We start from the raw sequence: 26,658 nt of genomic DNA on the forward strand, positions 1-26,658 counted from the left end.
GAAAATGCACACAAACATTGGGAAAACATACAAATTCCCATGTTCAGAACTGAACCCAGGGCACCAGTGCTGTGAGGAAGCAATGTTAGCCACTGCACCACCATGCCACCCTATGACATACAATATTAACAATTATATATGATATTCAAAATTATTATTAACAGTTATTGCACATTCAAAAACATCACTACTGGATACCTACAACACCTCAAAATTTGGCAGGATATGTGTACCCCCATTTGAAAACCTCTGTATTTTTATTATCCTAAGTCACTAAAGCAAAGTTTTACCAAATATTTTAAATATTTTCTCTTTGGCCTATATTAATAACATAATGTATTGATAATATATAAAATATTTCATGACCGTTATCAAGTTCAATTGTAGGACAAAATGCTACCAATATTTATGTAAACTAGTCCATATATTTTTAAAGGTACAACATTTTTATTGAGAAAAGCTTGACAAGAAAAACTGTAATTACAGTCCTCTTGTGATGTATGCAGGTGTTTTTGAGTAGCATGTAAAGCAAGATTCACAAAGAGTCAGATTTTATCATATAACCTTAATAAAACCCAGCTACTATCCTCTTACGGTAACTGAAGACATAAAAATAGAAAATGAAAGTAAATAAGTTGACTGTATAGGCTGACAAACTAGCTCTTGTAGGCATGCATGATGAAAGTTTCAGAGAATAAAGCATTTTTTCTGTATTATTTTTATTATCTGAAGACGACTGCATAAAGCTGCTACCATGTAAGGTGACAGCGCACAAGCTGCGAGTCAGCTGTACCAAGAAAACTGCTCCTGAACCACCTTTGCCAGTGCTTGTTTTACAAATTGTTCATCACTATTAAAGTCTTTAAGTAATCAAAGAGTATGTCTGTTCCAAAGCTAATCCTGAGACACACTGCCGAGGAAAAAGTTTCACCCAAGAATTTGCTTTTGATTTAGAACTATTGTCAATCAGGGAAATGCATGATTATGCCAAATGCTTCCATTTGGCATAATCAAACCTTCTCAGCAGCTGCACTTATTAAAATAGCTCTGTGAAGCACATTATGCATCACATACCAACAACACAGTCTGGGTCCAAAGAACACAATAGTTTGTCACCTAAAGAATTTAAAGTGAAGTAGTAACTCAAGTAAATCAAACAGATTTATACACTTCGATAAAGCCATAAAGTAATAAACTGAAGAAAGGGTGGTTGTGAACTTGGCATATGATAAATATTGATATGCTTGGACATATATTTTTTAAGAATTATGTGGCAAAGCAACAAGGTAGTCTTTAATAAGGTATTAACAACTTGTCCCTATTCATGCTTTTTACATTTATACACAGTGTACAGTATACAGAATATTTACAGTAAATGCAGTGAAGTTATAAGTCTGTGAGATCTGAATGTTTATGTTTTGCTATATAACTGGAATGCTTTTGAACGGAAATCACTTGTTTCTCTAATGAAATTATTTCCATTTGTTTTTTACAATACATTTTGATTTAATAGTATTATAATGCTATCAGCTTGCTGCAGTTTAAAACAAATTACAATTTCAAGGCAGAACAATATACATATGTGTGAGTAAAATACGAATAAATTAGGCAGATGGAAGTACAGCATATCATAAATAAATGAACAGAACGGCTGAAGAATATATACTTGTCATAGCATACTTAAAGAAAATAAATTGGCTAATTAGAGAGCATATTCCTCAGTTTTCACAAAAATAAGCCTCCACACAATACTGGGCTCTATAACAGTGGGGGACAATATGAAACTGTAGATGTAAACCTTACAAAAAAACTTGTTGTTCTGTTTGGATTCATTGTTTTATTTATTTTGATTTTTTCTTCCCCCAAATGATAAGGAAACACCTTATAAGGTATAGAAAACACTTCACACTGAGTGATTCTAATGAAATATACCACTTCTGAGCAGGACAAAAATCTTACACTTCACTTGGGGCTCCACCCCAGGTGGGGATTTGTTTTGGTAAAATGCACATACAGAATATGCCAGTGATTATGCCAGAAACCTCCATATATCTAAGCCTTCAGTAGTTTCTGCTCTGCTTCTGAATTAGCCTAAATCCATCTCAATAGCTTAAAGATATTGATTGCTTAACACAATTTACCTCACAGTACAAAATGAATCACAATTAAGTAACCCATGAGAATAATATCACTTTAAGCATTTATGCAACTTAACAAGGAATAAAAAGGGAACAGAATCATGGTGAGATGCCACAAAGCGTCACTAACATACAGATAACAGTGTTTCTTATTGGAGAAGACTGTAAGACACTTTGATAGCTCTGTTTAGTTTGTAGATGTTCTGATGTAAGGCCTGTAGGTTTCATAAAGAATAACCTAGAGTTTGAAAGCCTGACAGTTTTGTGAGCTCTAGACATCTTAATCAGGCCTGATGCAATAAGAGGAATGCATTTTGACAAACCCACCTAAGTAAAAACAAAAATCAGTCTTGAACAGTGTAATTCATTTAAAATAAATCTGTCGTAGTTGACCTCCAGTTTGCTGCACAAGTGAGATAAATGTACGAATACTAAGAATAATAATGGTCATTATCTTAGAACACATATAAAACAATATATTGTGATATTGTAGACAGTGAAGACACTGGAATTTTTTAAAACTATCAACAAGAAGAAATACAATTTGAATTAATAAAAAATGAAAACATTAGTCAGAGTACTGGCCACAATCCTATTTATAATGAGAAGTTGCAGCAAGAAAAATAATAAGCCTTCCAGGAACAGTGAACAGTGAGAATGCTGTTAATAATTAAACACAGTAGTCCACTTATGTTTTCAAAATCTGTATGTTGATGATGCAACATTGGGAATACTCTTTTTTTCTTCTGTGCTCTGCAAACTTTGTTAAAGTTGAGCTGCATCAGGAGACACGTAGCTTCCAAACCACAGCTTGTACCTGCCAAAGCTACCTTCACCCACTCAACTGGCAACATGCCTCCCCAATATCCCCTAGATCACCAGTTTTCTCCATACTGAGGTATATGTGGACTTGCCAGGAAAATGTGCTTCAGAACAAATTTCAAGTAAAATTCAAGTAATGTAAAGTATCAGATACTGAAAATAGAACTGAATAAAATAGAATACATGTAAATTAAACTGTAAAGGAATACAAATTACTTCCTAGAACTAATTATCTATTTTGACTGTCACATAAGTGAGGAACTTTGATTTACCAAGAAATGTAAAATGTAATCTTTATGTGCACAAGTATGAATAGAGGATGTCTCTTTATAAGTAGTTGAAGCTTTGCTTAATGGAGAATTTCGATTTCAATAAAGAATTTAATTGACTGACCATTCAAAGTGTATTAGCATACTGTATGTCAGAACGTCCGTGCATAATCTTCATTCACATTCTCAAAATGTCACATATTTAAAATATGTGTTATGTATTTCAGTTCATTTGCACAGCCTCTGTTATTGTCACTTCCCAACTTTTGTCACATTTTTTAAACAGAGTTTTGTTAGATACTGATCAATTACTTCAAGAATCACCAATATTCATTGCATACTGTAACTACCCTAAACCGCCGACAGATAACTTAAGCCACTGGTGTGCTGCAATTGCATCTGACACTAAAGGTATAGAAGCAATGTTAAAATGTAGAATCATACAACATTCTGGAGAGGATTCAATCACTGTTGCTCTCAACTGTAAAAGTTCAGTACTGTTGGATCTATTGTGCCGAGAAATAAATAGTCACTATTTTCACTTACACTTTAAGTGAATTGGGCATGTAGCAGCAAGTCATCAGTATTTACCATAATTTCAAAAACCAAAGAGCCTGCAATGTTGTAATTATGTGCATGATATCAGAGACTGCAATGTTCTTCAAATATATTGGCAGGTCTGACAGTCATTTAAGAAGTAGTTCAAAATACCTACCTTTTCTATTTTTCATGTTTTATTTTAAATATAATAATGTAATCCTAATAGATACACAGGAGACAGTGTAACGTAGATGGTATGTCTATGGTCTAATAACTGATGGGATGTGGGTTCAAGTGTCTGCTGTAGACCTTAAATGAGGTCCTCCCAGCAGTATGAATGGGGACCTAAACTGATGGAGGTAATCTCTATGATCAACTGGAATCCTGCCCAGGAGGTGGACCACGTGCTCTAATCCACCCAAAAACTGGTTAAGCTCTGGTTTTGATGAGCAGATGTGGCTTGGATATGGAAATTAACTCACACACTTACAGTATATACAGTATGACTGAATTTGGTTTGCACAGTATGTACAGTATATATATTTGTAAATATACAGTATGCATATATTTGATTGTGCGGCGTGGTGGTGCAGTGAACAGCACTGCTGCCTTACAGCACTGGACCCTAGGTTCAATTCTGGACCTGGGGTCCTATCTGCATGGAGTATATGTTCTCTCCATGTACGTGTGGGATCCCTCCAGGTGTCCTGGTTTCCTCCCACAGTCCAAAACATACTGGTAGATTAACCTGATTCTGGGATTCTGGTGTCCTATCCAGGGTGTATCCTGCCTTATGCCTGTTGGGGATACTGATATAGGCTCTGGCTCCCCTGAAACCCTGAACTGAAGTGGTAAGAAAATGGATGGATGGATTTTGTTTTGCTGTTTACCTTTACTAATAACTCATTGTTTCAGTATGAGTAACTTCTAAAAAGTCAAGAACATTATCCTTACATTTTAAACGTAATTTTTAAGCACTATTAATATGCATGATTCTGGGTTTACATTTCTAGAGAGTGCCACGCAGTCAGAGCACTTTGAATTTAAACTCATACCACAGGCGGCTAATCATAACTCAGAAGCTGAATACAGCACAAAATTCCCAAGAAATGGAAAAACGTGCCTCTTTGCACTATAACAACAATAATTTAAAATGTTCTTAGAATCACTAGGTGAAAACATATTTAAGGTTCATTCAACACTTTGATGTTCAACACTTTGATGACTGTGATGGAGAAGCCCATTCTTTTTTTTAATTTATAGTATGAACATTAAATTCCTCATTAACTGATTTTACATTTGCTGGATTTTATATTCAGTATTGCTCTCATTACCACCTACATTTGTATAACATGCTGTTGTAATATTGTTCACACTTCACATTGTGTAATAAACATTTGAGTTTAGAGCTCAAACGAAGCTTTTTTTCTTTTACTGCAAGAAAAACTTCAAGAATTTCACAGCATGAGAAACTTAATTTATTACACATGAATACGGATTAGGTCACAATGAGGTCAGGATAGAGAAAACTAATGTTCCTAGAAACTGGTTTCCATGAAATGTCTCTGACAGGATATGTATAGTATATATGCTTGATGTTAGTGTTAGCTCGGTAAAATAAACACCCAGACTATGTGAATTCCAGTTTCAGTAGGGACAGTGCTTAATATTGAAAGCTTTCAACAACAACTTTTAAGTGTTTTCCTAAACCTAGAAAGAGCTGTTCATTATGCTTCACAGATACAAGAACTAGCAACAATTTGAAGTTAAGCAGAAATATTTTTTAAATAAAACTACAGCTGAGGCATCTAGAACTTTCTACATACATTTCCATGCTTCATTGTTCCTGAATGCCTGTCATAATGAAAACAACTACTTCTATATGTCTTACAGAGGACAGAGACACAATAGAAGAAAGACCAAGAGGAAAGAAGAGAAAACAAGGGAGGGGAAATGCCAGGGAACAATGAAACCGTAAAGTAAATATTGGGAAAGTGACAGAAACATGAGGTCATTAAGAGAAGAAATTGGATATTTATCACTGGTGCCACTCAAAGTATGTCTTACTTTCTCTAGTTAGTATATCTCTGACCAATTTGTCAGTGAGGGTTTGATCTGACAGTTAGACAGTAATTATGCAAAGGCCAGTGTGTTCAACTAAATGTGGAAAGAGGCATCTACTAAGGTACAACACTGAAGACTGGCAAGAGGTGTGAGGCTGTGGCCTCCTGAGTGGCTCAAGAGGTAAACGCATTTGCCTGACAACAGGATGATGTCTATGATCATGGGTTTGCACCTGGGACGTTACAATCTGACTACGACATTGAGCTGGCATAGCTTGTTGGCTAAAAGTTTGCTGGTATTTTCACCAAATCTAGTATCTACACCAGAATATGACAGGATTGAATTAGCTGCATTTCTATCTGTTGAGTGATACCTTGATTTAATTTGTATTTTATGACACTCTCTATACATATCATAATGCTGATCTTATCAGAGAATTATGTCTGTTTAGTCTGTTAATCTTTCCTTATGCCATTAATTCTTTTGAGCAGAAAAATAAATTATTTGTTCACGCATGTAGGCCCATTGGCAAAAAAATTACATTTTACATGTACAGTACTTCTTGCAATAGTAGGGAGCTGTGATGCTATGGATGGGTCTACTCTGATTATGAAAATGAAGTTCTGATGTTAAAAGGGCATGACCTGATATCATTATATCTTGACAAGTACAAAAACAAACTGAGGAAAGAAGTTTACCATCTAAGGAAAAGTCATTAATATGTGAATAAGTAAGATGAATAGGGAGAAAGGGAGCATTGTCTGTCTATAGGAAACAGGAAACTTCAAGGGTCAGAAATCACAAAGTCTAAGAGGAAAGAACACATGGCTACACAAGCTGCTTTTGAAAATGAAGCAGTTTTAGAAGATGGGTGTCATAATGCAGGATTCAAGCAACTGTTAATGTCCCCAGGCAACAGTAAATGATGAGAATTTAGGTAAGGAAGGAATGTAAAAAGTGATACAAAGGCTTATGTTTGGGAGCTTTAACACTTGCCGAAGACACAGGAGTATTAAATAGTTTATCTGTAACAATAATATAACATCTATTCCTGTCTGCATTAAACTCCAAAACCATAAATGGTAAATTGCTATGCACTGCAATTGCAACTGCCATAGCCCTGGCATGAAAGAAAGAGCTTCCCTACCCACTGTCTGTATATAAGGAAGTGAACAAATGTGAACAGATAGGCCTCCTGGAGAAATGCCACACTCATATTTACTTTCTGAAATGGTGTTGTGGAATGATAGATTCTTCAATGGAAAGCCATGGTATGCCTTTACTTGAACATTATTAGTAGTTGTAATCAACTAGCATTAGCTTCAGCCATTAACAGTGTAAATCAATTTTCCTGTGAATGCTTTTTGTACGCTTTTCTCTTCAGATTTTGAAATGTTACCATATGTAGGCATATTTACCCATTTATATTATGCTGTGCAATACATTTGTGTAGCAACACACTAGCAAGTTTTGGCAAATATATTGTGCCATAAAGAATGTAGTCTTAAAGCTTCTAAATATAATTCCATATAGCCTTGTAAACCCAAAACACAACTGTATGTATTAATCTTAAAGTTTCAATTCATATTCCTTTTTTTCTGAAAAAAGCCTGTTAAAATTCATGTCAGTCAAATACCGTTCATGATTAATTCTGTGCTGGGGGCCCTCTCTCATTTTCCTAGCCTAAAGGCCTCAAACTGAGACAAATTCCAATGTTTCTAAGACCAAGAAAGAATGAGAAAGAACCTCATTTTATCATCTGCATAATACATTTATTTGGAATGTAATATATTCTACAATCTAAGAAACCCCTTCAAACAAGTGCGATTTTTCTGGTAATCGCTGGCAAAATATTTATGTTGGCTAGCAAGGTTTTAAATAAAGCAGTCAAAAAGTGGTGACCCAAAATATTTGAACAAGTTCTGGATTCCATCCTCATAATCTAATTTAATATAGTAGCAAATGGTACTGTACAACTATTAAAAAAATGAGAAACTTGTATAAATTTGGTATAATGTAAAATAAAAACTAAATTAATTAAACAGAGGGTTTCACCTTATACAGTATACCAACACATAATTTCAGGAAAAAAATGTGACACTTTAATAAAGAAATAACGAATGGGTAAATGAAAGAACACAAAAGAAATACACACTGTGTACAAGTGCTTGGTGTACAAGATTATTCAAACTGCCTGAAGTACTTGGGAGAGAAAACTAAAAGTGAGGGACTTTTACTCCACTTTTGCATGTGTACAGACAATGCTTTGTTATGCATCTTTTAGTGCATACTTTACCTTTACATTTTTACTGGTCTAAAAAACCTTATCTGTATGCATGGAGTACAGTATATCTAAACTATTCTCATTTATAGCCATGTGTCAATTATTTGATTTGCTGATTTGCTAGGTCCTATGGCGAGACTTGATATTTAGACAATCCATATTTTCAGTATTTAATTAAAATCTAACATACAGTAGCAACAGTTTGTCTGTCCCATCTGTGTTGGTGTGGCTTAGAGACTAGGAAGAGAAAGAAAAAGCACAAGCATTTGCACAAGACAGTGAGAATAAGATCAGCTGCATTCGATCATTTTCTCACTATAAATAGGGAACAGGCACAGGGGAAGGTGGTCTAAGCATCTAATTGTGAAGTCATACTAGTTTTAGAAATGTGGTTAGAGCAGGGAAAAGACTAGAATTTCCCATAGGGATGAAGGGGGATGCAATTTGACTCTCATATAACTTAACAGGGTAAAGCAAACTTACTGTAGCTTTGGAAAAGTTAAAAGGGCAAAGCACACATCTCCTATCATTTAAGGTTAAGTTTATAGAGGAAATGTATGAGGAAAAAGCAGGTTATGGACCAGCTCAATGGAAGGTTCTTACATCAGGGTTGATCCTGCCTCAGCCCTGCTTTCACAATTCTTCACTATTTATACTGGTGGCTTTATTTAGATTAGAGAAAACAGGGTATAGGCACCCTTTGGGGTTCATGTGCATTGGTACTTCATACCACGGTACGAAGTCAGGGACTTCCATACAAAGGCAATAATATTCTTTAAACCAATTAATCAATTTATCCCACCTTAACTTTTTAATATGAGGGTTAAATTAGTAAATGCTGTAACTTTGAGTAAAGAAAAAAAACGTTCTTTCATACTTTCATACAAAAAATATTTGTATACCTTTATTTTTCACTTGAATTTATTTCGCCTCAAGATCAATCTCACACACAAACAGATGTGACTGCATGAGTGATTAAAGACAAGCTCAAATATAAAATTAGAAAGTTCATTCACTTAATGTCCTGTTGTGAATGTTGTAAACTTTAAGTATTTACTAGAAAAAGGAATGACAGCATCATAAAATAATGATGTCTAGGAAAATAAATTACAAATTCCACGAAAGATAATTAAATCACTTCAACTACTGATTATACAAAATATGTGCAAAAATAATCTTTTCCCTTGGGATTTTAACTTAAAAATCTCTACAATGAAAAAGCTCAAAAGGACAAACCCCTTCAACATCCCACCACTTCTGCACATCACTCTGATAAAAGGCCAAGTGTAAGCTATGCCAAACTTAATATTCCCACGCTAGTTTAGAGCTGCTGTCAAAAGCAGCAACTTTAACAGGAACTGCCTCCTCCCACAGTCTTTGTGAGTGAGCTTGAAATATCATGCCAGGTGTAATGAAGCAAAGAAAATGCTTAAAGTGGTCCATTTATTGTGGATCGATATTTTCGATCAGCGTAGGCTGCAAAGGAACAAGTAATAGGTTTATTCCATGCTGAAAAAAAGAAGAAAGAAAACACAACGTTTCGGCCGTGGAGCCTTGTACCCGAAGAAGGCTCCACGGCCGAAACTTTGTGTTTTCTGTCTTCTTTTTTTCAGCATGGAATAAACCTATTACTTGTTCTTCTTGTATGATTCACAGATGTGCTAAAGGAAAGTGCAACTGCCCATCACAGCTAAAATACAATGTGTAAGAAGCTCTTCCAAAAGAAATCTCAGATACTTGTATTCCATATTTGATGTAATACTTGCATACTCAAAATAATGTAATGTAAATAAAATAAATAAATAATGTTTCTTTATTAGCCCTATACAATTTCTTGCATTAGGAATGCGTCTTTTCGCATACCCCAGCTTTTCTCCATGGAGACACAGACACAGAGACAGGGAGAGAAGTATACAACATAAAAACCTGTCTGTCTTCAGGTTTGCATAGAACACGTGGGAGGTTACAGGTCAGATATACTCTCTCAGTCATAAAATCCCATGCAATGTGACACAGCCTATGCAGGTGGTGTTCTTTAAAAGAAAAGAAAATGAAGCACTGAAACAGGATGCTTCACAAGTATTCTCAAAATAAAAAATGATATATAAAATAATACCTAATCCAAAATGTCCAAAGTATCATACATTCAAAAAACAATTATGGCATCTCTTCAGTATTACATTGAAACAGCAAAGATAATATCAGCTACTGTACATTAAAATGTCACTCAGTTTTATTAAGTAAACATCAACCGCAATGTATTATGTCAGGTTAAGGAGATTGCCCTTCTCCCAGATACAAAACCAAATAAAGGCCAAATAAAATGATTCATTCAAAAATAAAAATAAAAACTGCTGTTGAGTGAATACTAATGGATTTTTAGTCTTTGTGTTGGTGTGAGTGTCCACTGTGTGAGTTTCACCTCGCTTTTTATATACTTTAATAACCACCTTTATTACTAAAGTACTTAACACCTTAAAAAAGGATGTTGCTGAAATTTGCAAATAGCAACTACAAGATGAATCTACCAAAACCTAAAATGCACTGAATTTTTTCATTCCTTTCATTCACATTTATTGTGTTATTTTTAGGTACTTTGGAAAAAAGTCAGATGGAGTACTGGAATTAATTACAATGATGAACCCAGTATCCTTCTTCTAGGCTACTTTTCATTCCCAATCTCAGAAGTCCATTTACAAACACATAAGTCTTTATTGACTCTCAGCTGTTAAGCAGAATATTCCATCAGAATCTTTTTTTCTGAAATAGGAACATCAGCTAAAGCATTCCAGTGTGTTTAAAGAATTTTCCTAACACAGCCACAAACATAAACGCACTCCTCAGACCCAGGAAAACCAAAAGTCACAAAGGGCAGACTGGAGTGTGAGAAAATATGGGCCACAGAGAAAACATGGACAGAGCATGGCAAAAGTCAGCTCTTTTCAAAAAGTTATTTAAAGGGTTGTTGAAAAGAAAAATAAGACTAATCCTGAAAATGCATTCCCTCAACAATATGTGACTGGATTATTGGGCAGTAACTCAGTATTAGTCACTGAGCAAAGCACAAGCTGAAAGAATAAAATGCATAGAAGTGTGTAAAAAGAAATTTAACACACAGCATACTACTAAGATGTTTCATGTGTGTTTCAGAGTGTTAGAAGTCATGGACAACTGAATAGAAGAGCCACACCTTTCAAAATTAAAAAAAATAAAGCTAGTAGTTTGAAAGATGATAGTAAGACAGTACATACAGTAAATAAAAATAATCAACATTTGTGTGTCTCACATGGGACATAATTTGAATAACTTCAGTTCAATAAATAGCTTCAATCAAATATCATCACATTTATTTTTATTTTATGTATAATAATAATAATTGCTTACACTTATATAGCGCTTTTCTGGACACTCAACTCAAAGCGCTTTACAGGTAATGGGGACTCCCCTCCACCACCACCAATGTGCAGCATCCACCATTTAAATTTAGTTTTATATTCTTCTCTTTTTTTAAATCTGAGAAAGCCTGGAGACAGAATATGTCAGGAAAGCCAACTCTGGGACACTGACACTGTGGGAAAACCTCGTCATGTACAATGACTATTTACAAAGTACACTACTGCACTGCTTATCGCTGCTTCTCTTCTCTTAGAATTCCTTATACTGTAGTTACGGTACCAAAGTTAAATATAATGTAAGGAAAAAACAAAAACAGGCATGCAGAACACACTTTTGAGGAAAAGCAGCAAGAAAGAAAACACATTTACGGAAAGCAACCTTGCCATACACCACAGAACTGTTACTTGGGAGAGCCAATGGACATAGACAGCTACTGTAATTACCTTTGAGTTGTTACTGTATTCCTCCCAAGATACTGTGGGTGGAAAATCTCTCAGACAACCTTTAATGCAAAAATAACCTAACATTTACTTAAAATTAAGGCCACAGAACAAATGCTGTACAGCCGAAAAAGAACTGATAAATGTAATTTTTATTATTTGACCACTTAAAAAGCATTTGTGATTTTTATGCAAAGAAAATCTCCACTAATAAAGGTAATTAAGTCTGTAAACCAGGCCTCATCAAGATAATTACAATTTTCAGTTGCTAATTGTACTAAATAACTGTACTTTTGCTGATATACTGCATCCCACGATTCTTTCGTAAATCTGGAACAATATGAGAAAATGTGTAGTTTGTGTGATGTAAGAATTATTTTAAAGTCTTCAGCAGCTTTAAGGAAGGGGCCATTGAGATACAGGGACCTGGCGCATATGTTACTGGAAGATGTAAGACTGTAACCGCAACTATCTGAATAATATTTTTCTTATACAATTTCTAAAGAGAAACATACTGTAAGTTATTAACACTTTCTATTTAAAAACGTATCTATGTACAGTATGCAGTAAGGTCCAAAAGTTAGTCCTCATGAATATCTGCCACATCTTATGTTTAACTGATAGAACAATAAGCAGTTTTGTTTTACACTATCCCTGGACTGGTGAGCTTCATCTTGAAGAAGTACATGTGGTATTTAAAATATTCGTGTAAAATTGTCTCCTACATCAAATACCTCAAGAACAGCATGATTCACTGAATCAGATTTAAACAAGGTGCTGAGACACATATCCAAATCAGACTCCGGAACAACACAATGCAAATCTGACCGTTCCAATGTGCAGCATTCACCTGGATTAAGTCTGAGAAAACTAATGAGGTCTCTGCTGATATGGAGCTAAATAATTGATATGTATAATTCTTTACTTAATATCCCTTGTGTAGTAGTACTACACAATTCTAGAGAACAGTACACTTTCACTATACTGTAGCTGTACTAGACTTGTATCCTGTGCAGTTGATTCCAAGCTTCCTGTATGGATTGCAGCTTACTATTTACTTACTAGCATAGAATTTAAATCTGACATTCTCCATTACCTTTAGATATTAAAGTGAAAAACAAAACGTTAACTAAAGAAAATATATCACTAGTTTCATTAATTTAGGATTGATTGCATCAGTACTTGAAAATGCAAAAAATTGATATTGCAATGAAAGCTCTTAAATATTATCGAATTATGTTTTCTTTATACCCTAAAACAGAAATATAAAAATTATTCTCCATTGTGGAAATTCATTTTCTATTGTGGTTTCAATTTAATGCCTCTGATTATTTTGGGGAATATGTATTCCCAATTCGTTTTCTTATTCTTAATTAACAGAAAACAGCAAACTTGTTCCCTGTGCCCTGTCCCAATATGCTTGTGAAGGACTTATGGGGTAAATAAGTTAAGCAATGCAAATTACCACAGTGTTTATCCTGGTTTAAAGACTCATTTTAAATGTCAGTAACTTCTTAAAACTAAAGAATAAGTTTAAATGATATTTTTCTTATTGGTCTAACAGTGGATTACAGTAGGTATAGTATGTAACTGCTTTAACGCTATTAGAACATTGTTAGTGAAAAATTTGAGCGACTGAATGAACTAAGGTGAAACAGTTGTCTTCATCCCAATTTAATTATATTAAAAACATTAATTTCATCTGGAATAAATCTTTCTTTTACATTAGTGCCCTCCTTTACTTTATGTTGTGCGGACTATATACATAATCTGAATATTCACAAGGGTGAAGAACACTGGTAATACAAGAGGTTCGACAAAATCATGGAAAAACCAAGTTAATGAATTGCTTTAATTTATTAATACACCAATAGATGAACATACTGTATGATAAATATATGGATCCTTATTAACTAAGAAGGGGTTGGGCTGCCCTTTGCCTTCAGAACAACTTCAATTGTTCTTGGAATACTGCTGTACAGAATTTGAAATGTTTCTAGTGGGATATTGGACCATTCTTCAAGATGGGAATCCTCCAGTTCTTTGAGAGAAGAATGAGATGGAAACCTCCTCCACACTCTTCATTCCAGATTGTCCTTAAAGGTTCAATGAAGTTTAGATATAGTGATGGTGGATACCATGGAAGGTGTTTTTCATCCTGGTGTTCATGAAACTATTGTTGAATCAATTTAGCAGTGTGTGTAAGTATGTTATCATCTTGGAATATTGGAATGTCTTGAAGAAACAATGTTTACACCATAGTGTGCACCTGGTTACCTAAAATGACTTCATATTCCTTGGCCATAATTCTACCATGCAAATTAATAATCAGACCCAATGACTTCCATGAGACTGCCGCCTATAACATAATAGATCCACCACTATATTTAACAGTTGAGAACAGGCAGTGTGGAGTTTGAAGGCTTCCTTGCGCTACCTCCAAACATAAATCCATCCAGATGTAGGAAAAAGAGAAAAAGATGACACATCAGACACATTACTTTCTTTCACTGCTTAGAAGTTCAGGTTTTGTTTCCATTACACCAGGTGATGCATTACTCTGCACTTGCCTTGGTTATAAGTCATTTCAGAATGGCAGCCTTACCACAAATATCACATTTGTGAAGCTCACAATGTACAGTTTTTGTTGAGATTGTGCCAGAGGTGTAGGTTCAGTTTTATGGTACTTTTTGAGGCTCTTCATGGTTTTTATCAACTATCCTGTTAAATGTCTGTCTATTCCTGTTTCTGAGCTTCAATTTTTTCATTTATGTGACTGACGCACCTGCAATTCAGGTACTATTTGATCTCTTTTTTTAGTTAGATCTCTCATGTTGCTTTAGAAACTCACATACTAACATGTTGATTTTAAGAAGTCTTTTATATTGGTAAACATATTGGCAATTAGCTTGTAAACAAATATGAAAGGTGTAGAATCCTTTTAAATTGTGATTTAGTTACTTCAAAATATGAGTCATTTTTAGTTAGGCATTTCCATTATCTTGTCCACCCCAATTGAAAAGGTGTGGATGGTGGAAGGGTATTTTAGAGTCAAAGTGCTCAGAAAAACAAACAACATACTGATTATATGGATGGTCTCACACTTTGGTCTCACCTTCATCTACAGGTACCAAAGATAAAAGCAAACATAGGCATGGGGATTTGACTATGCTTCTTTCTTGAAATTTGGCCTCTTGTTAAGGCAGACCAAAGATAATCCCAATAAGTACTTTACGGTTTTAGTTCCTTCTGAACTATGTAAACTCTATTTTCATAGAACGTGTAACTAGATGAAGGTCTTTATAACTCACTTTGATATTTTTAAAAGCAAATAGATGCCAAAACAGAACTAAATGAATATGAGGGAAACACGAGTTATTAAAAAAAATATTACATAACATTCAAATTAATTAAATATGGTCCCTGGCAGCTTCTAAACTCCAGTTTACTTATTACTTATAAGTTTTCTATAATTCAAAATAACAAGATACGCATCTACACTATTATACTGCATACTGTACTGTATCTCTGGCTACGTTTTTTATTTGTTTAAGGTAAGACTGGCTATTTTGGGAGTTAATTAGGAAGCTCCACACTGCTGCTTTAAAATATACAACTAAACTGTCAACACAGCAGATATGAATTTAAATCATTTCTGGGTCTTATAATAATGTAGTAAAGTTTGAACAAACAACCCCAGGGTGAGGTTTCTCAGAACAGCCAAAACCATTATCTTTTTAACAGCTGATAGAACACATGACACTTTTCGAGCAATTGGCGTCTGCAGCTTATCCAAATCTTTGCAGTTGCTTAAGTGTTTCAAGGCTCCTTCACTACATCACAGTATATCTTTTTTGTCCTCTCATGGTCAGCCAGATCTGCTTGTCAATCCATATAAGGAAGCAGACTGCTGTTCGTACATATAGGATAAAGTGAAATCCTTACATGTAGGAAACAATGGCATGACCCCGCTGCAAAATTCTAATTCAGAAGAGCTTAGGAATTTAAAAGCCTCTGTCATATAGGAAAACAGTCCTTTATGTGGCATCACACTGTATTAACAATAATTATTATAACGGGCTACCATACAAGAGAACATAAAAACGAAACAGATCTTGGCTTCATACTGTAGGTTCTGAAAGCAAGAAAAACATCTGATATACAGAAGCAGATGTTTCTTTAATCTCAGACATTATGATAACACATTTTCAAAATAATTACGGGAATATTACAAATCATGTTGTGTTAAAGGTTTTTAAGATTCTGTTTTAGGCATCTTTGATTCAAAACAAAAGGAATTTTCATTACACAGCTTTAAAAATAACAATGAAAGAAGAATGACTTCACCAGTTTCTGTAAAACCTACCAAATGAATAATTTTAAGGCAACTGCATTGTATTTAGTGACATCTGTTTGCTGTGAGAGATTTTCTTCTTGTCTGTGTACTGCCTCATGTTTTAGAAAAGCTGGGGTATTCTTCTCTTGGCAAGAAATAGGCTTGTCATATTTAATTACAAATAAAACTTTCTTGCAGTAAACAGACTCAAAAATAAAAAAATACTAAAGGTATGTTGACAACTATTTAGTTTAGAAACATTGTGCTTATCATTAAAACATCAGCTTATTTAACACATTTACCAATACTTTGGCACACTTTAAGCTAGACTTAAATTTAATTTTGTTAGAATCATTATTTATTTTTTGTTATTGTTGTTCTGCGATTGCATAATCTGAGATCAAATGTGCAGCATCTTGAACTAATATGGAAAAACCCTTGTAAGATCTATTTGGTTCAGACAACTCAAATCCACACATTATTTAAAATCAGTGGGAGTAGTTTCTTCATTGGTTATCAATTTTGAACATGTATTAATCTCTTAATAGATATTTCTCCCTTTTCAGCAAATAGTGAATCATATTACTAAGTATTATATTAGCATTGGTACCTTTAAATTAAAAGTATTTTAACTGTAAGATATATTAATCTAATATAATCTAATATATTAATGCGCCAGCAGCCATATCACCCTGCAACTCACAACTGGTAACCCACTGAAGCTAAGCAGGTGTGAGCCTGGTCAGTACCTGGATGGGAGACCTCCTGGGAAAAACTAAGGTTGCTGCTGGAAGAGGTGTTAGTGGGGCCAGCAGGGGGCGCTCACCCTGCAGTCCATGTGGGTCCTAATGCCCCAGTTTAGTGACAGGGAACCTATACTGTAAACAGGCGCCGTCCTTCGGATGAGACGTAAAACCGAGGTCCTGACTCTCTGTGGTCATTAAAAATCCCAGGGCGTTTCTCGAAAAGAGTAGGGGTTTAACCCTGGCGTCCTGGCCAAATTTCCCATTGGCCCTTGCGAATCATGGCCTCCTAATAATCCCCATCTATGAATTGGCTTCATTACTCTGTTCTCCTCCCCACTGATAGCTGATGTGTGGTGAGCGTTCTGGCGCACTATGGCTGCTGTCGCATCATCCAGGTGGATGCTGCACATTGGTGGATGGTGGAGGGGAGTCCCCATTACCTGTAAAGAGCTTTGAGTGGAATGTCCAGAAAAGCGCTATATAAGTGTTAATTAATTATATAAAAAATACAAAAGCAGCTTTTCTGAATGGGTATGCCTTCTATAACTATTGGGAAAAGGCAGTTTTGTAATATGGGAACTGCCAAAGCTGTCAGGCGGTCATGTTAAAGATTGCCAAGATCCCACTTCCCTGGCCAGGACTCTTAGCAAGATGCTTATTACAAGAAATTTGATTCACATTTCACCACATCTTTTTAATCAGTTCCATACTCAATTTTTAAAAAGTAATAAAAATGAAAATATAGTTTACAGCTCTAAGCAACACTACCATCCCTAAGATGTTCAGTTTAAGAATGTGTGATGTAGGACCTCTATCCGTACTCGTTTGTTTTATTAATTGATTAGTGAAGCTTTATGCCAAGTCTGCTTTTGATTAATTCTTTAAGTCTGGGAGACATAGTTCTTACTTTACACAAACTTGTTGTTACTATTACCAGTTTAAGTTCCCTTCAAGGACATACAGAATAGCTTCTCAAGTGAGACCCTTATCGTATTGCATCTGAAGAAAATATATGGTTTAAGACTATAGATTACAGTGTATTTTCTGAGATAAAGAAGTTTAATGGGAAGGTCTTTTGGCCAGACAACAACTTTCCATCACTAAACAATCATAACCCAAAAATAAAAACTAATCAGGGGGAGAACAAGCATCATGATGAAAAACATTGGTCCAGAATTTCAAGAATTAGTACAAATAACCTCTGGACCAAGGACATATAAAGACAGGTTAAGGGAATTGAGCCTTTTTAGGCAAGAGAAAATAAGACAACTGAGATTTACTGCAGTTTTAAAAAATCTAAAGAAAATCCAAAAGCTCAGGCCTTACTACTTCAAACAAGGCAAGGAAAACTGGGCCCATTTAAAAAGTGAAAAAGAAAGTAGAGACATATTGTAGCACTTCTTTATAACGGAGATTGTGGAGTCACAAACACAGTGTAATCATGGTTTTAATTATCCTCGATCCATCTAAACACAACATATGCTGGTGTCTACTAAAAATAACAATGGGCCAGATTGTCTCTTTTTTTTCATCATCCTTCTTATCTTCTTGTGCACTGATTTTCTAAAACAATGAGTCCACAAATGCCAGCAGGTTTTTAAATGATTTATTTTCTATTCCCAGGACTTTTCTACATTCAATTACTCACGTGTGGAATTATTCTATGACCATAAGGTTGTATCTTAAATTAGGTCAGAAACCATGTATTCACTAAAGTAACATCCACATATTATAGTGATTTAAATACAGTAATTATTAATAGGTATTGCTCTCTGATGATGTTCAGTTGGCTTTATTGCTGTTGCAGTGGAAGAAGATAAGTCAATGCTTTTTGGTCCTGTGTGACACTATCTTTTGGGCTCTCTCTTTATCATTTTCTGTTTTATAAGAGCCTTCCTCAGGTGTGAAACGTGTTTCTTTTGCAAGTAAGTGCTTCCAGTGTTGAAGAAGATGTGTGGATTACAAATAGTTAAAATGAAAAGAAAACTTGAGTTTTTATGGAAAAGACTTAGTACAATATTAAAACAACAATGCAATATCATTAAGCACAAGCTATTTTTTTTTCCACTGTTCTGCTCTGGAAAAAAAATGAAAATGCCCACTATTTAATGGCTTTTTTAAGATATGAATGTTATTTCTGCAACTCAGAAGTGACATCAGACTTCTCTATTAGGGCTTAAAAAATAGCTCCTTCATAATGAGCTAAATTCATCTATTAAGCATGGAATGAGAGGGAAAGGTCACTGACTAAAAAACAGTTTACTAAACAGTTTTTCTTAAAACTCAAGGTTAAATCTCTTTTTCCATAAAAGGTCTGTTGTAATGTTCTTATTTTAGGTTTGAAAAGTACAAGGCATTGTATGCTGGTACCAGTACATTCCTGTGGCTTATCCTTGTTCCACCTGGTTTCAGAAAACTGAACTGAATGAATAACACCTCTGTAGTCAGCAAGACTTCTGGTATTTGGATTGTGTCTGAGGCACCTGGGCCTAAGCCTTACCTTTCTGCCTCAAGACGCATTTCTTCACGCTTCTGCCTCCTGAGTTCTCTGCGGCGCTCAAAGTCATCCATAATGGGTAAAGATGGGTCTCAAGATCAGATCTGCAACAAAAGGTATTTATTCAGTTCTGTAATATTTTCACAATGTGCAGTGTTCTGACCTTATTAACAGAAATGCTGTAACAAACTTACTTATAACATCATCACGTCTGGGAGTGTAACCAATAGTAAAGATTTTCTTTAAATGTATACAATCACAAACTTCTACTTGAACCTGAACGTGTTAATGGTTTGCTTAACAAGGTTAACTGTATTCTTTTCAATGTAAAAAATACAGTTGAATGTTTTTGAATTCTGGAAACTGATTACTAGATTACAATTGAACCTGAAAGTCTACCATGATGCAGTGCATCATGCTTGTCTTCAAAATGTAACAGAAAGAATTATGATAGACAGAATTTCATTAGTTAGAATAACCTTATGCTACAGTAGCAACATCACAGAACACTTTCCATGGCTGAAGTAGTTTAACTGTGGCTTCCATTGTTTACCCTGTTCTGTTTTTCATTTTGTTTAGTAATGGAATTTTTAGCTCCAAGGTCCAGTTATTTAAAAAATAACATGCACTCAACAAAGAATTGTTTATGAGTTGTCAAATGCCACACTGATGATCTGGAATCTCAAGGCTACCTTGGTAAAGTAAGCTTTACAAAAGAAACCACTCAGTTTAAGTACACTGCTGTTGTGTATGCCTACCTACACTGAATCCTCTTTTTGAAGATCATGTCTTCATTAAAGTTTTGTCTCTGTAAGGACATAATCTGCATTTCACATTAACATCTCTCCTAATCTTCACCTTCATATCACATATATGCTAGGGCTGTATAAAATGTGTCATATAAATCAAGTCAGGAACGTATATACGTATCTGTGCTGGTATACACAAAAGGTACAGCTATAAGTCTGTGGAAGGGGTACCTTTCCAATCTGGTCTCTTCCACAATTTTGCTATAACCATCTCCTTAATTATTTTATTGATAATTAAAAAGATTAGTATAGCATTAATCGAGCTGGATACATTAAAGAACAGCAATGGAGCAGATTGACATAGCCATGAGTAGAGATGTCCTGGTCTATGGAATGACCTTATTACAAAGACGAAAGGAGGGGTACTGACATCTTCACTGTGAACTCTAAAAGAAACCAAATTAGAAAGCCAGACATGGGAGATCTATCTTCAAGAATAAACACTGATGTGAAAAAACATTGACAATTATTTCCTGCATGAAAAATGTACAGTGCCTTAAACTAATAATCCAGGGTGTCAAATATTTCTCATAATAAATTACTTTTTTTTCTCAATGAAGCATTCAGTTTTAACTACAGGTGCCTGTGACATTAACCTGATTTGAGTGCACATAATCTGTAATTAACATATCTAATCCACTGCTTTAAGGATATGTAACTAGGTAAAACCTAGACCAGGCTACAGCTAAAAAGATTTTGATTTCATGACTCTCTAACTTTAGAAACTCAAAGAGGAAACACTGCTAATTCTTTTGCTTTTGTTTCAATGTGTCAGTTGCCTTTTTGCTTTTTACAGTATATACTGTATATATATTAATGTTAGATCTGCAGTGCTCATAAACCTGTGAAACTAAAACGTGTATAGTGTCTGGTATTTAGGGAAGGGCTCTGCAGTTTGTCCAGCAATACTTCATCGATATCTATGATTAAGTTACCCACATTAACTATTTGTTAAAGAATTAAAGTTACTACTACCTCACAAACTTAATTGGCTATATGATCGATTGAACATAAGCTCTCCAAAGTAGACATACAGATATTATTTCTTCTGTGCATACTGGTTAGTTCACTAACATGTATGCAAAACCTCTGAAGCATTCTGGCACTGCAGATCCAAAATATGCAATTTAGAGGAAATTGCAGCCACAAATGAGACATCATTATATTTTTTTCTTATATTATTGAAGCATGAAAAGGAATTTCATTTTCTTTTCCAAAGCAAATTTCTCCTAGACTTCCACAAAAAAAGCTACCCTCACTGCAATGATTTCCATGTTACAACAAGAACATATCAATTTCTCCTTAGAAATTCTAAGATCCATACACCCTACCATAATCTTGATTTTGAAAAGCTTTGTTCTTTGCAAAAACAGTCTTTTTTCCTCTCAAACATATATAATACAATTGACTACAAGCTTGTAACAGTCGAAAAAAAGTTTAACATATGTACATGGCTTGAAAACTAAGTAGACTAAAAAAATACAGCTTAAGAAAAACGTGGTTAATAACACCACAGACATGAGAGAAACATTCACACACATACTAAAAAAAAGCAATGGATATATGAGACTGAAACAGACCACCCAAGAGATACTGAGTCTAACATCATAAAGCAACTTTCTGTGAGCAATCTTTCTGGAAAAAATCCCCTGCCTTACCTTTCCTTTTGCGGTGCTTAGTACATCGACTGTTTCTCTTCTTTTCACCCCCCACCACCTCCTCAGTCTGGTTTATATCCCACAAGTGCTGGAGCACAAAGAATTCCTGCTCAGTCCTTCACCAGAGAGGACTACCAGAAAAGGGAAAGCCTGCCTCTCTCCTCTCCTTCTAGTCGTCTCTCTCTCTCTCCCTCACTCCCTCTCTTGCTCTTTTTGTTCCTGCTTTGTTTACAGAGCTGTCACTGGTTAGCTAAACTCTGCCTGGAATCTGGCATTTAAGGCCAGCTCTTAGATTGCTTCCTGCTTAGTGCTGGAGGCCTCAACTTCCTCTGGCATCCTGGCCTAAACTACTCAGCACGTTCTTTTGCAGCTCACAGATAGGACCATCTCTGAGGCAGTGCCGAAACAGGAAATAAGTAAACAGGGCGGCATGTTCTAATCTACTAGCAATATACCGTATCATAATCCCATATTCATAACATTACCTTTTGATAGGTGTGTTTGGTAAATATTAGTTTAAGAGTTGCAAATGCCAGTTGAAACAAATATGTGGTATTGATACTGAATTAATCATCAACAGCAGACTTGCAACTGTACTGAGCTCTTAACAAAATAATTAGAACTACCAGCTATCAACATATAAATATATATTTGTCAACACATATTATGTCTTGTTTGACAGTAATTCTTACATTAAAAATTATGTTTATCAAGCACATTAAAAATCTTTCCAATATTATATATATATTATATTATAAATGTCTACTATAATTACTCATTAGTGTAGTGTTTTCTACACCTACATTATTAAGACAAATGCATTTACCAATTCCAAATGATCTTTTACAAAATATAACAAAATAACACATTATTACAGCATTTACACCTACTGCCGCCAACAATGTTTTAATGTACAGTAGTATTAAGTGCAATAATACATTTCTAGAGTTACTTATATACTTATATACCTCTTAACTTAATTACACTACAAATCTCAACTACTACTTACTAAGATTAATGGGTGTTCAATAAATGAAGAGAAATAATCATCGAATAAGTAGAATTTAACAAATAATAGATATTACAATAATAAACAGTAAACCACTTTGTGCAGATGAGGAATGTCATTCCTTATCTACAGATACAATTTAATTTAATAATAATAATATGATTTATTCAGTACTTTTCAGCCAAAAGGATTTCAAATGACCTTTTGGTGCCAGAGTAGACCCATTTTAACTGAAGTCAGTTTCTAACACGAAATATACTGTGCAGTCCATAAGTATTTGGGCAGTGACAATTTTTGTTGTTTTGGCTCTGTACTCCAGCACATTGGATTTGAAATGAAACAATGACTTTGAGGTTAAAGTGCAGAATGGCAGCTTTAATTTGTGGGTATTTATGTCTGTATTGGGTGAACCATATAGGAATCACAGCCCTTTTTATACATAGTCCTCCCATTTTTGAGGGACAAAAAGTAATTTGACAATTGGATGATCAGTTGTTTCTTGACCAACTGTGTGTTGTTGCATCTTTAGTTCATGCACAAGAGAGCTAACAAAAGGTAGAGTTGATTCTAGATGTGACATTTGCATATATTTAATCTGTTGTTGTTATCTCTCAACATGAGGACCTTAAGAAGTGATAATGCCATTAAAGTGGGTCATCATGAGGCTGAAAATTATGAATAAATCAATCAGAGACATAGCCAAAACATTAGATGTGTCAAAACGAACTGTTTGGGACATTAAGAAGCAAGAACGCACTGGTGAGCTTAGCAAAAGCAAATGACCTGGTAGACCATGGAACACCACAGTAGTAGATGACCAAAGAATAGTTTCAATTGTGAAGAAAAAACCCTTTTTGACTGTTGAACAGATCAGGAACACTCTCCAGGATTTAGGCATAGATGTGTCAAAGACTACCATAAAGAGAAGAATACACCAGCATAATCTCAGAGGGTTCACCACAAGATGCAACCCACTGGTAAGAAAGGCCACAAAAGGCCAGGTTACACTTTGCTAAGAAATACGTAAAAAAGCCTCTAGAGTTCTGGGACAAAGCCTTATGGACAGATGAGACGAAGATTAACCTGCACCATTTTATTTAAGATTATGTTAGTGTTCAATTACTTTTGGTCCATTCAAATGGGGTGGGGGACCACGTATAAAATTGTGATTCCTACTGTATATGGTTCACCCAATACAGACGTAAATACCCTCAAATTAAAGCTGACATTCTGCACTTTAACCTCATAGTCATTGTTTTATTTCAAATCCAATGTGGTGAAGCACAGCAAAAATTGTGTCACTGTCCAAATACTTATAGACTGCACTGTATGTATTCCATCCGGTTAATGAAAACAATTGTCTCTTAACTACATACAAACACTTTATCATATCCCCAGTCTGCATTCTGCACACTGTGCATTCTTATCACCAAACCTCATCAGGTTCATTGCACCTGATGTCAGCTTTGCAATAGAAATGTTTACTGTATATGTACAGTACAAATAATAGAAAATAAAAGGCAGGGGTACATACAATTCAATGCAGATGAGCAGCAATCCAACTCATACATATAAAACTTTCAAAGAGAAATCGATCAGGTCACTTTCATCAGTACAGATCATTTTCATTTAGATTTTCTCTTTATTCAGCATAGGTCCTTTGCACAAAGAAACATTTTTCAGCAGTGAAGTAAAGTAGCAGTTGGAAACAAATGTTCTTGTTAGGAAATCCTTTAAAACCACAGGATTCTGTTCTCAACTTACATCATGGCAAAATAAAGCACTGAAAAGTTTTTTTTTTGTTTTCCAGATTAAAAGGACCACTGAAAGGCAAGTCTAAGATCCCTGCATTATCAAGTTGAGTTTTATTAATTTGATGGAAGGTATAGAAAAGTTTGAGACATGTTTTATGTTCTAGTAATCCAAAGCAAAAAATGCAAATTAAATAAACTTTTGAAGATACAATCTGAGATTTAAGAGTAATGGGGCTAAACGTTATTGACCTTCCATAGGTTTATGTATGTGCAAAACATTTAAAATCAAGCCCCTGTGCTTTTCTGAAAGCCATTCAATAGATATCAGTGTTGTACTACTTCCTTAAGAAGACCACCCAGGCGTCATGAATGGTAAAGGACTACAGTGAATAATGGACGCTCTCCCTATGATTTGCTTGGATTACACTTTCTAAATCCTCCCTTGAAGTGTTGCACGCTATGAACTTGCCTTTTGCTGTACTAACCCTTAATAAAGCATCTGAACATAGCCAACCTAAGTATTATTATTTCAAACTTGCCCACAAAATTATAGTTTAACACAGATCAGTGATGCAAAAAGTAAAGATTGCAGAATTATAATTGGATGTGCACTCATATATAATCAACTAAAAGCTGCTTTGTACTACAACCATGTGATGTTATGCAGCCATGTTCTCTGCCTCCTATATTGAATATTTTGTGTTTTTTTATCAGAAGTCAAATATATATTTGCTCACCTCCACAACCTGTGCAAAAAAGGCAATATACTGTATAGAGTGATGAAGGTTAAAACATAACACAATATACCTGTAGGAAGACAAGAACTTTTATAACATTCAGCCCGCCCATTGTTAAATATAGTGGAGGTTATATGGTGGAACGTGTTTGTTTTGCTTCCAGGTTCCAGTTTCAAACCACAGAAGAGAGTGGAAGCTGTAAATGAAGCAAAACCCAGGTACATTAAATACTGTACTAAAGTAATGGTATCTAATTTTTCTCAAAGAATTAAATTATTTTTTGCACTTAATTTTCTACATTATGTAATGTTTAGTTGTTTTATTTAAATTCCTTAACAAGAGGAGATAGTTGGATTATGAAGGAATCATTTATTTTTGTTTTTGCAGTTTTATGCAATATATGCACAGATATGTTTATACAATACACGTTTAAGTGTGGAGCTGTGTCAGCGTGCTTTGCCTGGAAAAGAACAAGTAAAGGTTAATTCCACACTGAGAAACAGAGGAAAAAACACATTTCTGCCATTGTGTGTTTTCTTTCTCTATTTCAGCCTGGAATTAATCTTTATTTGTTACTCTGTACAGTGTGTACAGCACATATTGTTATGTGGGCTTTCTTAGATTTGACCAGGATTGGAAGAAGAACTGAAGAACTGAAATATGAGACACAAAGTAAATTAAACAAAAAGAACCCTTTTACTAACTGACAAAACTGGTTTGTTTGTCCAAAAATAATGAAATAAATGAAATATTTCTGCTTACTACCACAGGATATTAGAGTCCAGCCTTACTGTAGCTTCTCTCAGACCCGTTATGCTGAGGCCAGTTCTTTAGCAATCACCGCTGCTTTGGTACTGCAATACCCATGATATAATACTGTCTATTAAATATTAGCTTGAGCCAACTTCCAGAGATGCTGAAACCTCTCATCCATTTGGTCCCAGACACATAGGTTCTGGTGGTCTTTTTTTCCATTTAACAGATGGGAAAAGGTTAGGAATGGGTGGAAAGGCCTTAGGGAGGCCTTTATGTCTGATCAAAATTGCAGAACTCACAAAACAATTAAACATTTCTGTGGGATATTGTGCTTTAAAAGAGGCTGTAAAACTAATGTTCAATTACTTACTCTTAGAAAACATCTACCTGGGCCACATAGGCC

At 34.9% G+C, this 26,658-nt stretch overlaps 1 protein-coding gene across 8 annotated transcripts in view; it reads right to left on the minus strand.

Moving 5' to 3' along the window:
• The window catches only part of cald1a (caldesmon 1a), a 125,815-nt gene that overhangs the window by 36,107 nt on the left and 63,050 nt on the right, over window positions 1–26,658 (minus strand). For 2 of the 8 annotated variants that reach the window (XR_015941161.1, XR_015941162.1), the window contains exons 1-2: window positions 22,000–22,342; window positions 19,536–19,636 (exon numbers count right to left, since the gene is read on the minus strand). Coding sequence is in view for 6 of the 8 variants with exons in the window: in XM_088644853.1 (XP_088500979.1) it covers window positions 19,536–19,606 (71 nt within the window). In the remaining 2 variants the exon portion in view is untranslated. Of the gene's footprint in view, window positions 1–19,535; window positions 19,637–21,999; window positions 22,347–26,658 lie in introns of those variants that run through there. The other 6 variants (XM_088644857.1, XM_088644859.1, XM_088644853.1 and 3 more) reach the window with 5 other exon arrangements.

Source organism: Lepisosteus platostomus, chromosome 9 (genome assembly GCF_059453375.1).
Source record: "Lepisosteus platostomus isolate fLepPlt1 chromosome 9, fLepPlt1.hap1, whole genome shotgun sequence".
Lineage (NCBI taxonomy): Eukaryota > Metazoa > Chordata > Actinopteri > Semionotiformes > Lepisosteidae > Lepisosteus > Lepisosteus platostomus.